Here is a 13,804-nt window from a genome sequence, read left to right as displayed (position 1 = left end):
ACATGAGGCCCAACCTCATGACCCAATCTAAACCTAATTAATTCTCAAAGATCCCACTACCAAATAGCATCACACTGGTGATGGGGTTTCAACATATGCATCTTGAGGGACACAAATATTTTAGTCCATAGCAAGCAGAAAACAAGTGAGCCTCAAGATAAATAGTAGTGGAATTAATTAGAAATGAGAGAGTCATTTTGAAACTGATTCTTAGAGGCAAAAGTTGTAATTGTGTGAAATAAATGTGTGAAAAGAAGAGTTGGCCTTCTCTGGGTCTTTCCACTCATGCATGAATACTATCAAATCTTTACGAATTCTGGTACTGCTAATGAGCTGATTTTAAGACTGTGTTTACAGTCTCTCATGTTGGCCAGTGAGGAAATATTTCCTGTAAGGAACACATCACTCACCAGTAAGCAGGCTGGGATAAAACCTTCATCTGTACAATGTTCGGCATATTCTTTTAAATTTGAACTTTCCAAAATAAAAGTCTGGCAGGTAGAAGTGAGGTTTTCCTGTTGCAAGTAACCTAAATGAAAAACAGAAGTTTAGGTGATGCCAGTAAGCTTCTCTATTTTTATCAAAATGCTGTTGAAATACTACAGAAGTTTCATATCACAAATGAACCCTTAGGTAGAATGTGCTGGGATTCTGCAGCCTTGCCCAGAACCACCAGTATGGGCTTCAGTACAAAATAAGTAGTCTTCATAGAATAGATGGCTGTTTGATGGAAAAAACTCCAGGTAAACGAGAAATATAAGGTGTCTGATAAACAGCAACCAACACCCAGTAATGCTTAGAAGAGAATAAAATAATGATAAATAACAGGAGAACTAATAAGGAAATGATAAATGTTCTTCTACTCCATGAACTCCATACTCACAAGGATGGCAAAGAGTATTAAATTAACTTACTGGCTTATCAAAAAATACTACATTCTCCTAAAATTGCTACTTACTTGTACATTTCACTTATTTGCCTACTGGTTTAAGAGAAAAATGAACAAAAGACCTACTTCTCAAGAAAGGCAAGAACGGCACTCCTTTGATTTTTAATTTATGCCCTTTGGGAGTCAAAACACTATTTCAACAAGAACTTTATTAGCATTTACATCTAACCAACATTTATGGAACAATCTTACGTATCAGTGCTTGGTACTTGCACACATATGACCTGACTAGCAGTCAGTCTATCCTTGCTGTTTTGTTTCTTAGCATTACCAACCACTAAAAAAAGGTAGTATAGTACAGAAAGAACATTGGATAGGATCCTGGGAGACCAGGTTCTTCTTCCATTCTGTTAAAATAAGCATTGTGAATATAGGGCAAAAAAAATCACTTATATTCTGCAGAACTAAGGTGCTTCATGTATAAAACATCACACTTGCCTTGACTTGTGGATCAAAGCTGGTGAAATTAAACCCTTGTGTAAAGCCCTTTGATCATGTGTAAAGCCCTTCCATCACTTCCTGTATCTCTGTTTAAATTTCTAAAATCTTAGCAGTTTCAGTAGGAATGGCAACATAAGGACCTCCAAAAATCCTCTCGTCCATAAAAGAAATGAGAACGCTAGCACAAATTATTAAAAAAAGGTCACAAAACTCTGAATATAATCAAAGTTTTGAGAGCATTTAAGAAAAATAGATGAACATCATGTATAATGAACATCTTGGCACTTAAACTAGCTCTATTCCCATGATCATCTCCCTAGCTGAGCAATATATACTTGAAAGTCAATAGCCTGCAATCACAATTAAAACAAACAGCCTAGCAGCCAATGGAGGGACTGGATATGCTGGAATTTTTCCAAAGACTCATTTCCAGAAATTGTCATAATGTGATCTGTGTGAAAATTCCCTGTAAAACTCTGGTTGCATGGCTTGTCTCTGAGACGAATCCGAATTTACCCAGTGCAAAGAAACTTCTTTAAGATGTTTGCTTAAAACTACCGCCACGAATTGCTAAACACTACAGCTGCCTGTGACAGAAGAGTAGGACAAACAAGCTACCTCAAAGTTAAAAGGAAAAAAAAAGCTAGGGCATGAAGAGTACATGGCAGGCTATGAAAAGCTAGGATATATTCCTGAGATAGTAGGAGGCCACGTGCAACTGTAGGGCAACGTGCATACTCAAGAATATACCTGACAAGGCCCCGAGCCCTCGCCTCTGGCTTACTAGGTAAGGCTCTGCGGAAGCAGGAAGTGAAAGCTCAGGCAGAGTCGTCAATGGTTTAGCTGAATGTTGAAGTGTGCCCAATATACACACAGCCCCTTGGTAAACAAAGGGAGACTAACTGACAGCAAGCATTTAAAAAATGAAAAATAAAGGCAGGGGGATGGGGCGCTTTGGGGGCTTAGCCGGTTAAGCGTCCAACTTCAGCTCAGGTCATGATCTCGCAGTCCGTGAGTTCGAGCCCCGCGTTGGGCTCTGGGCTGACAGCTCAGAGCCTGGAGCCTGCTTCGATTTCTGTGTCTCTCGCTGTCTCTGGACCGCCCCTGCTCAAGCTCTGGCTCTCCCTCTCTCTCTCAAAAATAAATACACATTAAAAAAAATAAATTTAAAAAATGAAAAAAATCATTCTCCAATCGTAGGATATAAATTTAAAGACTATAGACCTTACAGAATTAGTTCAGGCAGCAGTTCACAGCCACTACTGAAGCAATAAAGTGCAGTAACAAAGAGAGTCTGATCATAAGAGTTGTCACATTATATTATTTAAAACGTCAAATTTTCAACAAAAAATTATGAGACATGCACAGAAACAAGAAAGTATGCCTCATATGCAAGGGGAAATAAAAGTAGTCAACAGACATCATTCCTAAGGAAACCAAGACACTATAGTTAAAACTTTTAAAAAGTCAGCTATTTTAAATAAGTTCAGAGAATTAAAGAAAAATATTCATAAATACCTAAAAAGATTATGAGAGCAATGTTTCACCAAACAGAAATAAGACAGAAATTCTACAAAAAGCATAAACAAAACAAAAACCAAATAGAAATTCTAGAGTTGAAAAGAACTAAAATGAGAAATTCTCTAGAGGGGGGCTCAACAGATTTAAGGCAGATGAAAGAATTAGTGAACCTGAACACAGATCAAATGATCTGTATCCAGCATAAGGAACAAAAACAAATAGGATCACGAAAAGTGAACAGAGTCCCTGGGAGCTGTGGGGTACCATCAGCTGTACCAAGACACGCATTATCAAAGTCCCAAGAGAGCAGAGACAAAAAAAGCAAAAAGACTATTTGAAGAAATAATGTACAAATAACGAACCTCCAAAATTTTTGGAAACACGTTAGTCTATTTATGCAGGAAGGTCAATAAACTCTAAGTGGGATAAAGTGAAAGAAATCCACACCTAGATACAGCATATTCAAACTGTCAAAACAACAAGAGAGAATCTTGAAATCAGAAACAGCTCATCACATACAAGCAATCCGCAGTAGGATTAACGGCTTTTTTCTCATTAAAAACCACAGAGACCACAGGCAGGGAGATGACACATACAAAATGCTAACAAAAAAGTCAACCAAGACCAGCAAAACTCCTTCAAAATGGACAAATTAAGATATTTCCACATTAACAAAACAAAACAAAACCCAGACGCACTGTTGCTAGCAGACTCACTCTATAAGAAATATTAAAGGGAATCCTAGGGGAGACCCTAGGGTGGCTCATTTGGTTGGGCATCTCATTCTTGATTTTGGCTCAGGTCATGATCCCCGGATTGTGGGACTGAGCCCCATGTCGGGCTCCATGCTGACTGTGGAGCCTGTTTCATATTCCTTCTCTCAGGGTGCCTAGATGGCTCAGTCGGTTAAGTGTTTGACCTCAGCTCAGGAGGTCATGATCTCGCAGTTTGTGAGTTCCAGCTCCACATGGGGCTCTGGGCGGTCAGCACAGAGCCTGCTTCAGATCCCCTGTCTCCCTCTCTCTCTGCCCCTCACCCACTCACTCTCCCTCTTCTAGAAATAAACACTTAAATAGTGGATTACAATAAAAGGATGGAAAAAGATACACCATTCATACAGGAACTAAGAGCTGAAGAGGCTACACTGAATCAGACAAAGCGAGACAAACATTGTTAGTAGGGGCAAAGATGGCGAAAAAATATCCAATCATTCAAAAGATACACAAAACACAAAGGAGACACTCACAAAAGTGCAACAAGAACTAGACAATTCAATAAAAGTTATACACTTCAAAAAAGTCTCACTTTCAATAATGAATAGACAACTAGAGAGTTCAATAAGGAAACAGAAGACTTGAACACTATAAACCAACTAGACCTAACTTCTATAGTGTACTACACCCAACGATAGCCGAATATACATTCTTCTCAGGTGTATGTGAACATCTTCCAGGATAAACTATGTATTAGGACATATAATAAATTTAAAAATTGATGGAAATTATATAGAGGATGCTCTCTGACCCTAACAGAATGAAATTAGAAATCAATAAGAAATTCATAAATATGCAGAAATTTTTTAAGAAGTTTTTTAATGTTTGTTTATTTCTGAGAAAGAGAGAGTGCAAAAGGGGGAGGTGCGAGGGAGACACAGAATCCAAAGCAGGCTCCAGGCTCTGAAGTGTCAGTACAGAGCAAACGTGGGGCTTGAACCCATGAACCCTGCGATCACCTGAGGCGAAGTCGGATGCTCAAACGACTGAGTCAACCAGGCGCCCCACAAATATTCAGAAATTAAACAACACTCTCTTAAATAATCAAAGCATCAAAGAAGAAAACAAAAAGAGACAATATTTTGAGATAAACAAAAACAAAAATGCAACATGCTAAAACAGGATACAACTACAGTAGTGCTTAGTGGCATATTTATAGCTTTAAATACCTGTTTTTTGTTTTTTTTCCAAGCAGGCTTCACGTCCAGCTCAGGGCCCAATGCAGGGATTGAACTCATGACTCTGAGATCAAGACTTGAGCTTATATCAAGAGTCAGGCGCTGGGTTAACTGAACAACACAGGCGTCCCAGTAAATACCTGTATTTAAAAGATAAATATTTTGGGGGTGCATGGATGGCTCAATCAGTTGAGCAACTGACTCCTGATTTTGGCTTGGGTCATGGTCCCATGTTTCATGGGTTTGAGCCCTGTGTCAGGCTCTGTGCTGACAGTCTGGAGCCTGCTTGGGATTTTCTCTCTCCCTCCTTCCCTCTGCCTCTCCTGCATGTACTCTTTTCAAAATAAATAAAAACTTAAAAAAAAGATAAAATATCTCAAACCAATACCCTATCCTTCCATTTTATAAACTAGAAGAAGAGCAAACTAAACCCAAAAGAAAGCAGAAGAAAGAAAATAGAGTAGAAAAAAAAAATGAAACAGAATAACAAAAGAGACAAATCTATGAAACTAAAAGTTGATTCTCTGAAAAGACTAACAAAAATCAACAAATCTGTAATGAGACTGATAAAGAAGACTTAAATTCCTATATTCAGAAATGAAAAGGGGGGACATTACTATTAAATTACAGAAATAAACTGGATTATAAAGGGATACTATGAATAGTTGTATGTACTATGAACAATTTAGAGAGCCCAGGTAAAACAGATACTTCTTACAGAGACATTAAACGGACTCAAGAAAGAAGAGAAAATCTGAACAGACTTAAAACAAGTAAAGAGATTTAACTGTAATAAAGAATCTTTTCACAAAGAAAAGCCTAGGATCAAATGGCCTCACTGGTGAATTCTATCAAACACTGAAAAAATTTCACCAACTCTTTTAAAAAAAGTAATAAATAAATAAAAGAGAGATTTCCCAATTCAGATGCTAGTGGTAGTAATAATCTGATAATAAAACCAGACAATAACATCACAAGAAAACTACACACCAATATCCCCCATGAGAAAGCAGATGTAATAATTCTCAACATAATACTAACAAAATAAATTCAGTAACATTTAAAAATGATTATACGCCATGACAAAGTACAATTGTGCCAGAAATGCAAGACCAGTTCAATAAAACAAAAATAAATCCATGTAACACATGATATTAAATATCTAGTAGCCATTACCCTGTATATTAATAAAGAACAAAACCATGTTATCTCATAAGATGCAGAAAAACCATGACAAATTCCAGTATCTTTTCATGATGCAAATATTAGGAATATAAGGGAATTTCTTCAACCTGATAAAGGCATCTATGAAAATCCCACAGGTAACATATCACATCTCAAGGGTGAAAGAGTCAAAGCTTCCCCCATAAGATCACAGACAAGATGATGCCTGCTCTTGCCATTTCAATGCAACACTGTACTAGAGGTTCTAGCTTGGGCAATTAAGAAAGAAAATAAAATAAAAAGCATCCAGATTGGAAAGGAAAAAAATCAAATATCCCCATTCGCAGATGATATGATGTCTTAAATAGGAAAATTTAAGGAATCCATGTACACAGAAAAACTATTAAAGTCAATAAATGACTTCAGTAAGGCTGCAGAATACATGATGAATATACAAAATTTAACTGCATTTCTATATATTTGCAATGAACAATGAATTTCAAAAATGAAATTAAAAAAGTTTCATTTACAACAGCATCAAAAAGAATAAAACAGGAATAAGTTTAGCAAAAGAAGGAAATGATTATACTAAAAACTAAAATACCACTCAAAGATATTAAAGACTAAACAAATGGATATATCTTGTTAATGGATTAGAAGCGTTAATATTATTGAGATGTCAATACTCTCAGACTCAACATAATCTCTATCAAAATTTTAGTTGTCTTTTGTGCAGAAATTCACAAACTGATCTTAACATCCATAATACAAGGGACACAGAGTAGTTAAAACTATCTTCAAGATGAAATAGCTGGTGGAGAAACACCCATTTCAAAATATACTACTATGTAATAGTAATCAAGCTAATATGTTACAGGCATAAGGATAGACACAGATCAATGGGACAGAATTCACAGTCCAGACATTTATGGTCAACTGATTTTCAGAAACAGCGCCAAGTCATCTCAATGGGGGAAATGGTCTTTTCAACAACTGGTGCTGGGAGAACTGGATACCCACATGCAAAAGAATGAAGTTGGACCCTCATGCCTCATACCAAATATAAAAATTAACTAAAAATAGATCAAAGATGTAAGTTTAAGAGCAAAACCCATAAAAGTCTTACAACAAAACAGAGGTGTAAATATTTCTGACATCAGATCAGGTAATGGTTTCTTAGTTATGACATTTAAAGAACAAGCAACCAAAGAAAAAATTAGATGAAGTGAATTTCACCAAAATTAGAAACAATTTGTGTTTTCAATGAAAAGACAATGGATGAAACGGAAGAAAATATGTGCAACTCATCTACCTGATAAGGGACTACAATCCAGAATTTATAAAGAACAAACCATTAAGCACATAAGAGGCTCAACTTCATTAGTAATTAGGAAGATTTAAAACCAAAACTACAATGAGATATACCAATTCATACCACTAGGATAGCCAGAATTCAGATAGTCGTGAATATTGGCAAAGATGTGATGAAACTGGAAATCTCATACATTGCTGGTAGGAATTTAAAGTAGTACAAAATCGTTAGAAAATTCCTTGTGAAGTTCTCAGAAATATTAAACATAGAATTACCAAATGACCAAGTGATTCTACTAAGGTATATGTGTAAGAGAGCTGAAACAGTATGTCCAAACAAAACTTGTACATGAGTGCTCACAGCATTTTTCTTAATATCCAAAAAGTGGAAACAACTTAAATGTCCATCAGTGAATGGACAAAATGTGGAATATCCATACCATGGAACAGTATTCAGCTATGCAAAGTACTACTTCCACTTGCTGCAACATGGATGAATCCTGAAAACATGACGTTCTAGAAGTCAGGTACAAAAGATCACGTATCGTATACGGTAAAACCTTGGATTGCAGCAGTAGCTCACACATTGTATGCAGTAAAACCTTGGATAACTTGTTCTGCAAGTGTTCTGTAAGAGCAGTGAACATTTCTAATACAAAACTTTAACTTGATAAACCAGTGACGTCTCACAATGCTAGTAGCACATGACAATGAATGTCATGTGATCACAACTGAGTCAATGGTTCTCGAAATTCACTTTGAAATACAAGAGCTTTGGATTACAAGCATGTTTCCGAAATGAATTCTGGTCAACAAACCAAGGTTTTACTATAATTCCATTTATATAAAATGTCCAGAATAGGCAAATCCACAGAGACAAAAGGAAATCAGTGGTTGCTAGAGGATGGGGGGATGGGGCAAGTGGGAGTGACTGTTAACAGGTTTGGGGTTTCTTTCTGGGATGACGGAAACATTCTGGACTTAACATAGTGATGATGGTTGCACAACATTGTGAATATACTGAAAACCACTGAATTCTACATGTTGTGGTACATGAAACTCAAAGTAAAAATGTAATCCTTAATTCTTAACATGTTATATGAAGTTCTACTTGTTTTCCATCCCAATTTCTTCTTGAGACTTGTGTCATTCCATCTCTCTCAGACTAACTGGTCTCTCAATTGTGCAAATTCATGAATGTTCTGATATCAAGGCCATTGTAAATGTCATTCCTGTTGCTTGGGCAGCTTATCCTTTCTTAGTCTAGCTAATTCCAACTCATTTTTCAGGTCTAGGGTAACTACCACTTACTCAGAGACTCTTTTTTGGCACGTATTATACTCCTCTTATCAGATCCTTTTGTACTAGACTCATCTCAGTGCTGGTACAGTACTCAAGTATTTAACTACCAATGCAATTATTTAGGTCTCTTCCAACTTTAAAATTATAAGGTTCTACTCTTCTCACCTGGAACTGTGTCTTTAACCAGGCCCTCCAAGTCAAAAAAGTAGCAAGAGTGTCTATGAAGTCATTATATATGAAGGTTATAAAACGAAAGAGCCAGAAAACTGTCATCCCATTTTAGGAAATGGCCTAATTGGGATCTGGGAACCAACTCACCACTTTCTACTTACAGGTGATGAATCAGTTTTCCAACCTTTTGTTAACTAATGCTACAGGAAGAAACAAATAAATATACCAATAAAAACCCCAAAGATATGTCCTTTGGAGTATGGGAGGACATTTAGAAACAGAAGAAACCTTTTATCTCATATATTACTACTTCAATATCTCTATCACTGAAGATGTGAAATCACCTCAAATAGGAAAGCAGATCAAGGATAAATGGCTATGTTTTACTTTTTTATTTTTTACAAATAAAGAGCTCAAATATAAACCCTTATAATTCTACAGCCAGCTGAGAAGTTATCATTTTTATGAAGGTTTGCTTTTTGAGTTACATTATTTGTAGTAAGTCAGCTGCTACTAGGATTTCATGAATACAGAAGTTTAAAATATGTTAAGAACCACTGGAGTCACTCTGGAATCAGGGCAGGTGGAGCTTTTTATATGCTTCAAAATTTAAACTGAAGATAAACAATTTCTTTCCATGGGAGAGTTTCAAAAGTTCTAATCACCCAGATGTATTCATAACCACTTGAGACTTCTAACAGGTGGTGGTGTGAAATCTAATTCCTTAAAGTGGATTTGCTTTTCTGCAGACCAAACATTCTCAAAAGAACAACATAGCCTTAAGGGGATGAAAATTGGTACAGAGGCAGCAAGGGAACAAAGAAAATACCACTGTTTTTATGCATAAGTCACAGATATACATACAATATGTAAATAGTGTACTTGTGACATTAAAATATTTGGAAATGGGGGGGGTGGGAAGTCTAAAAATACTCCTTAAGGGTATGATAATGAAGTAAGGTTGAGAAATACCTCCCTAAACACAATGTAGTAACAGAAGTAACCTTTCTCAGAATAATATGGTCACTTGTGGTAGCATATGCTGGCCAAGGAATGGTCACAGATCAGACAGTTATGGCTTATCATAAGACATTACACTTCAGTATACACTTCAGAAAAGGCTTTGTTAAAAGACTAAGTTACTTCTATAAAAAATGTTCAAAAATTACAATGCATCTTAAAATATCTAAGATATTTATCTTTGGCTCTTAGAAATATGTCCAAGTTTAGGCAATCTAGAGTTCCCACTTTAGATTAGATTTAATGTTTTCTGCTTTACTTTTTAAAAATGAAAACAGCCAAAGTTAATAAGCTAGTAGTGTAGAGAAAATGGAATACTAAAAATAACCCATAAGAATGTAGGAAAAAATGGCACATTTTTTGGTTGGAAACAAATGAGACAAACAGAAAACAAATAGTGAGATAGTAAACTCAATTTAGCAACTACTTTTTGGTATTTACTCAAATGAAATGAAACTTACGTCCACACACAAACTTGTAAGCAAGGTTATAAACATTTTTAAAGTTTGTATAAGCTTTATAAAACTCAAATATGCATCAACTGGTGAACACAGCATATACATTAATAATACATATGTTGTTTACACATACACAATATTATATATGTAGCATACACATATACAATAAAATACAGCAAAAAAGAGGGATAGGCTGGATTTTCAGGAAGCTTTCTTTGGAGAAGGGTTTGTTAAAAATTGAACGAGTTCCTGAATAAATGGATAGCTAAATGAACAAATGAATAAAAATCTATGATCAAGGACGGTCTTTCAGTGTTTTCTGGCATTTAAAAGAAAAGCAGTTTATAGCACACATATATCCTCTAGGGACCTCGCTTTCCACCAATGTATCATAGAGCAAGCAGTTGCTACTTTTCTGGGGCCTTGAGAAGATCAAATAAGATAATAAAATATGGGGTGTCTGGGTGGCTCAGTCACTTAAGTGTGCAACTCTTGATACTGGCTCAGGTTTTAAGATTGAGCCTTGTACTGGGCTTGGTACTGACAGTGCTGAGCCTGCTTGGGATTCTCACTCTCCCTCTCTCTCTCTCTCTCTGCCACTCCCCTGCTCGCTCGCTCACTCACTCACTCACTCACTCACTCACACACACACACACCTACTCCCTCTCAAAACAAATTTTAAAAGAGTCCATTAAAAAAAGATGTTAAAATGGGGCGCCTGGGTGGCGCAGTCGGTTAAGCGTCCGACTTCAGCCAGGTCACGATCTCGCGGTCTGTGAGTTCGAGCCCCACGTCAGGCTCTGGGCTGATGGCTCGGAGCCTGGAGCCTGTTTCCGATTCTGTGTCTCCCTCTCTCTCTGCCCCTCCCCCGTTCATGCTCTGTCTCTCTCTGTCCCAAAAATAAAAAATAAAAATAAAAATAAAAAACGTTGAAAAAAAGATGTTAAAAAAATATTTAATATGTCTGGCCCATAATCAGAGAAAACTAGTGATGTTTAAAGCTATGATGCATGTGTGCAGGAGTAGGGGTACCTAATCCTGAAAATTCAGGCAGAACGGCTTACTTTATTTTATAGCCTGGTTTCCATCTCGTAGCATTATCATCAGTTTACCAGAGAGGGACAAGAGACTTTTCAGCATCCTCCACATGACCCATTTTCTCATGTGTGGGGCTGATTTTGTGCTTGTACAGACAATTGATGCCCTTCCTCAACTCTTATAATTGGAGTTATTAGTCATGACCATAGGATTAACAGTTTATATTGAAAGTGTTCCCAGGGATTCTGTTAGTTCCTTTGGCTTCTACTCAAATTTAACAGAGATTATTAGAATTAGTATTTGTGATTTCACCCAGCTTCAAATATTTTACAGACGCTTAACTCTTAGATCCTTTTATCATTCCAACAGATTTAAACTCCGAGATAAATATTCGTTTGGGAGCTTTTATTTTGTTTTGATACAAAAACTACCAGAGCCATGTGATTTGAAACTGACTTCTAAATGAGATGCTCTCTAGCAATCCAAGTATCTGACATGGTCATTATTCCACTGCAAAGCACAGTTTACCCCAGGGAATGTGCTCTCAGAGAAAATTAAAACGTAGCTGCCCACATCAAAGCCCATTAAGTCATGAGGTGGCCCTTCAGTAAGTGAGCTTCATTTTGCTGCTGGGCTGCAGGGCACTAGGAACCCTACCAGAGACACTGATGAGAGCCTCCTGCCTGCAGATTTCTTTATCCAGGAATCAAAGAATTTAGACCTGAGATGGACCTTGGGCTTCCTCAATCTGAAGAAGAAGAAACTGGGCACAGACGACATTAAATGGTTTTTCCAAGATCTGTATCAGGTTACATAAAGAGTTAGGAAAAAAACCCAAATACCCACAGCATCCTAAAATCCCAGATTCTGAGTGGTCCTGAAGGTGGGGTCAATTATTCTAGACTGATGTGATTTGGACAGTGGAATCAGAATACCATCTGGGTTGATGACTGCTTCAGATGAAGTAAAAGGATTCTTCAGGGGCGCCTGGCTGGCTCCGCCAGCGATTCCTTGATCTCGTGTTGTTGAGCGATATGTTGGGTGTAGAGATTACTTAAAAATAAAATCTTAAGGGGCGCCTGGGTGGCTCAGTTGGTTAAGCGTCCGACTTCAGCTCAGGTCACGATCTCGCGGTCCGTGAGTTCGAGCCCCGCGTCGGGCTCTGGGCTGATGGCTCGGAGCCTGGAGCCTGCTTCCGATTCTGTGTCTCCCTCTCTCTCTGCCCCTCCCCCGTTCATGCTCTGTCTCTCTCTGTCTCAAAAATAAATAAAACGTTAAAAAAAATTAAAAAAAAAAATCTTAAGAAAAAAACACACCAATTCTTTAAAAACAAAACAAAAAACATGCCCAACTTTGGGCGATCCAGATTGGACACTTTAGATTAGACTTGATGTATTTTGCTTTACTTTTGTCTTAAGACTTCCAAAACAATGTGGTAATTGTATTAAGTGCCTACTTCACCGTTTTGACTACTTCAAAGCTTACACATACATATATATACATACACCACAGGCAGATGTATATGTATACACACGCACATACATACATATATATATATATATATATAAAACCAGTTATTTGCTTACTAAAAGCTTACTTATCATCAAGTACTAGATCGTGACCAATTCTATTAGAATAATAGAAGTTGGGAATGCAAGCTGGTGCAGCCACTCTGGAAAACAGTATGGAGGTTCCTCAAAAAACTAAAAACAGAACTACCCTATGACCCAGCAGTTGCACTACTAGGCATTTATCCAAGGGATACAGGTGTGCTCTTTTGAAGGGACACGTGCACCCCCACGTTTATAGCAGCACTATTAACAATAGCCAAAGTATGGAAAGAGCCCAAATGTCCACCGAAGGATGAATGGATAAAGAAGATGTATATATATGTATATATATATATACATATACACACACACAATGGAGTAGTACTTGGCAATCAGAATGAAATCTTGACATTTGCAACTACGTGGATGGAACTGGAGGGTATTATGCTAAGTGAAATTAAGTCAGAGAAAGACAAAAATCATATGACTTCACTCATATGAGGACTTAAAGAGACAAAACAGATGAGCATAAGGGAAGGAAAACAAAAATATAAAAACAGGGAGGGGGACAAAGCATGAGAGACTCATAAAAATGGAGAACAATCAGAGGGTTACTGGAGGGGTTATGGGAGGGGGGATGGGCTAAATGGGTAAAGGGCACTGAGGAACCTACTCCTGAAATCATTGTTGCACCAGACGCTAATTTGGATGTAAATTAAAAAAATTAAATAAAACAAAAACTCACAGAACTGAGAATGAGTGATTTCCACTGTATGTAAAATTTTCATTTAATAAAAAATTGTAAAAAAAAAAAAATAATAATAGTGGAAGTTTTAGGTATAAATTATTCCAAATGTCAAAATTTACAATGAAAATACAAAATAGGGGTCAAAGATCTTATTATAATACATATAATTACTCTTTAATT

The 13,804-nt window shown here is 36.9% G+C and overlaps 1 protein-coding gene across 1 annotated transcript in view; it reads right to left on the bottom strand.

Annotated features, from left to right (window-relative positions):
* LOC109278701 (protein NPAT) overlaps positions 1–13,804 on the bottom strand; it is a 53,108-nt gene that overhangs the window by 34,579 nt on the left and 4,725 nt on the right. The window contains exon 2 of the mRNA XM_019469259.2: positions 411–529. Coding sequence (XP_019324804.2) covers positions 411–529 — 119 coding nt within the window. The remainder of the gene's footprint in view (positions 1–410; positions 530–13,804) is intronic.

This window comes from Panthera pardus, unplaced genomic scaffold (assembly GCF_024362965.1).
Source record: "Panthera pardus isolate Hobbes unplaced genomic scaffold, ASM2436296v1 HiC_scaffold_12, whole genome shotgun sequence".
Classification (NCBI taxonomy): Eukaryota; Metazoa; Chordata; class Mammalia; order Carnivora; family Felidae; genus Panthera; species Panthera pardus.
This window is presented reverse-complemented; position numbering and strand designations above follow the sequence as displayed.